At 38.0% G+C, this 2,624-nt stretch overlaps 1 protein-coding gene across 1 annotated transcript; it reads left to right on the top strand.

Moving 5' to 3' along the window:
* Positions 1–684: 684 nt before the first annotated feature.
* Positions 685–2,358, top strand: LOC144685508 (interleukin-8-like). The gene is made up of 4 exons (XM_078550137.1): positions 685–788; positions 1,046–1,175; positions 1,382–1,461; positions 2,264–2,358. Exons 1-4 carry the CDS (start codon positions 728–730, stop codon positions 2,281–2,283), a joined length of 291 nt encoding a protein of 96 aa, XP_078406263.1. The 5' UTR covers positions 685–727; the 3' UTR covers positions 2,284–2,358.
* The last annotated feature ends 266 nt before the right edge of the window (positions 2,359–2,624 follow it).

Here is a 2,624-nt window from a genome sequence, read left to right as displayed (position 1 = left end):
CAGGTGTAAAATCTGGAACTGGATTCTTCTGCAGATCACCTGATCCCACTTCCTTGGGAAACATGAATAAAAAGGATCAAATTATCCAGGTTTAACTTTGTCCATGTTTAATTGTTTGTCATTTAAAGTTTTGTAAAAACAAAAGGAATATATTATTAACACCATTCCATGATCATTGTTGTAAAAAGACAGAAATATTGGGGTAAGCTTCAACTTTACTGGTGGTGGAAATGGACAATGTTGGATCTGTCACCCGTTATCTAAGGTGCCTAAATCTCCTTTACAGTGTAGCTCATTGAAAGAGAAATGGGTCAGGATATATAACGGGTGAATGATCTGCTCCCACATTCTTTACATATTTGCTAAAAGTTAATTTTACACCATTTATCTGAAAAACATGACTACATCTTTTAAATCTGGATATAAATAATTCACAATCTGAAAAAACAGGTTACCTGTCTTTTGCTCCTGTAAACTATGCAGAAATTGTGAATATAATTAAAACTACAAAAGTGAAAGATACGTGACACAAGAGTAGGGAAATTCCCTCCGACAGAATTTTGACAGCTTTCACGGCTCGGGATTACGCAAAACGAAAGCACTGGATCTAAATAAATAGGAGCTCATTGGACCCCTCTTCATCAGAACTTCATTCAACAGGGAGAGAGTCACTGAAGTTGACAGAAGATCCTTTAGCAGAAATCTGTTCAGCAGCATAAAGTCAAAGATGAACAGAGCAACTACTATAATGATTGTGATCCTGCTCCTGTGTGCCATTACTACACAGGGTATGTCGACATTTCTATCTTGTGTTTTAGTTCTTATTGTATTGTAAAGCCTGGAGAGGAGCCTTGCTGTTGAGTTATTGACCAGCTGTACAAGTCTCAGTGTGCCATTTGTTTATTCTTTGAAGAATTAAATGGTCACCGAGGCTATTGAGAATACAATGCCTGTTTTAATACTGAATTCAATGCTGAACCAAAATGCCAAGATTCTTTCAACTTCAACCAAGATCTAAATTTAATTTAAATTAATCTTTTCACAGGTATTCCAGTCCCAGGTACTCAAGGACGTTGCCAGTGCCCTCAGACCACCTCCAATCCTATCAATCCGAAGCACATCAAGAGTTTGAAATACATTCCCAAAGGATCGCACTGTGAGACACTGGAAATAATGTGAGTAAATGTGTCAGAATGTCACCTTTAACCTTTCTCCTTTTGTTACGTCAATTTAGAAGCTGTGCTATTCATTCAAAACATGTTGGACCAATCACAATTTATTTCTGAAGCAGATTCAAAGGATTTTGTTTAATTCTCACCTTTCGGTGTGAGACATCCAATTTCTGTGAATTTGATTTTAAAGATTTATTTTCTCTTCGCAGTGTGACCATGAAAGATGGGAATAGATTATGTGTGAATCCTGATGCCGGGTGGGTGAAGATTATCATCAAAGCTACAAAAGGTTGGTTCCTGGTGTTTGTCAAAATTTAGACTTTGTGTGAATAAAAGCAGATACATTGAATTTTTTTTTTTTACCCTAACCTGCTTGGTTAAGGGCTTTGACTCCTCCCCGGCTGCACATTCCCAGAGGCTCTTGGTTCATTCTGGTACTTTGCCCAAGTGCTCAGTATTTATATGTGAGCCGTGAGAGTGAATGTTAACAAGTTTTTCAACCACGGTTGGTATCAGGGTGAGCCCTACACTGTCCTCACCCAGAATCCATTTATGGTTAATTGAGGATGAGGCGGGGGTGTTACTGGATTGAAATCTGGTGCAGCAATATTTGGTGATGTCATGCTCTGTCACCCATAAATGCTGTGACCAATTGTCCTACCAGCTGAGATCAGCCAATTCAACTTAGACCTGTGGTCAAAACAGGGAACTTAAGAACAAAATATTAAATATATAATCATTTTCATCTCCTTTTTGAGCTGCCTTCCTTCCTTTATGGTCAGCTCCATGATTTTATTCTTTGCATTGAAAGCTGCCCTAATGTATCATTTTTTACCCTTTTATTATCTGTCTGATTTTAATCTTTAACATAACGTTCCTGCAGAATCTTTCAGTGTAACACCATGGATCCTGCATGTTAAAATCATATTGTAAGATCAATGAAGAGTTATCAAAATAACAACTGTTAGCAATGCTGTTTAACAGATCAATATTTAATGCCCCCATATCATGTTGCTGAAGACATTGTCCTCGACATTAAAATAAATGCCTGCTGTTTCAGGAAAATTATAATTTATTTAATTTTATTTCAGGTGCCAGACCAAACAAATGAGAAATGAAGTTGCAATGGGGTGGACTTGAATCTACACCTGGAAACCTGCAGTACAATGAACACTAAAATAAAGTACAAAACAAAAACAGAATTACCTGGAAAAACTCAGCAGGTCTGGCAGCATCGGCGGAGAAGAATAGAGTCGACGTTTCGAGTCCTCATGACCCTTCAACAGAAATAAAGTAACCTCTGTCCAGGGTGATCACTCTCTGATGTCACCTTCCAATAGGTTGTTTGGGTAGATGTCCTGCATTGGTTCCTGAAGCTTATTTCACGGTTTAACCCTGTCATACTGTCATTGTTTACGCATGGCCTAAGAAAGGAGGCTCATATTGTGAAAC

This window comes from Cetorhinus maximus, chromosome 1, assembly GCF_964194155.1.
Source record: "Cetorhinus maximus chromosome 1, sCetMax3.hap1.1, whole genome shotgun sequence".
NCBI classification, from domain to species: domain Eukaryota; kingdom Metazoa; phylum Chordata; class Chondrichthyes; order Lamniformes; family Cetorhinidae; genus Cetorhinus; species Cetorhinus maximus.
The sequence above is the reverse complement of the archived record's forward strand: the minus strand, read 5'-3'. Positions and strand labels throughout refer to the sequence as shown.

Bases quoted from the DNA above. Each gene is read 5' to 3' on its own strand.
- LOC144685508 (XM_078550137.1), top strand. From the start codon at position 728: ATGAACAGAGCAACTACTATAATGATTGTGATCCTGCTCCTGTGTGCC. The intron at 1,176-1,381 runs GTGAGTAAATGT...TTCTCTTCGCAG, and splicing joins TGTGAGACACTGGAAATAAT to TGTGACCATGAAAGATGGGA. The intron at 1,462-2,263 runs GTTGGTTCCTGG...ATTTTATTTCAG, and splicing joins TATCATCAAAGCTACAAAAG to GTGCCAGACCAAACAAATGA.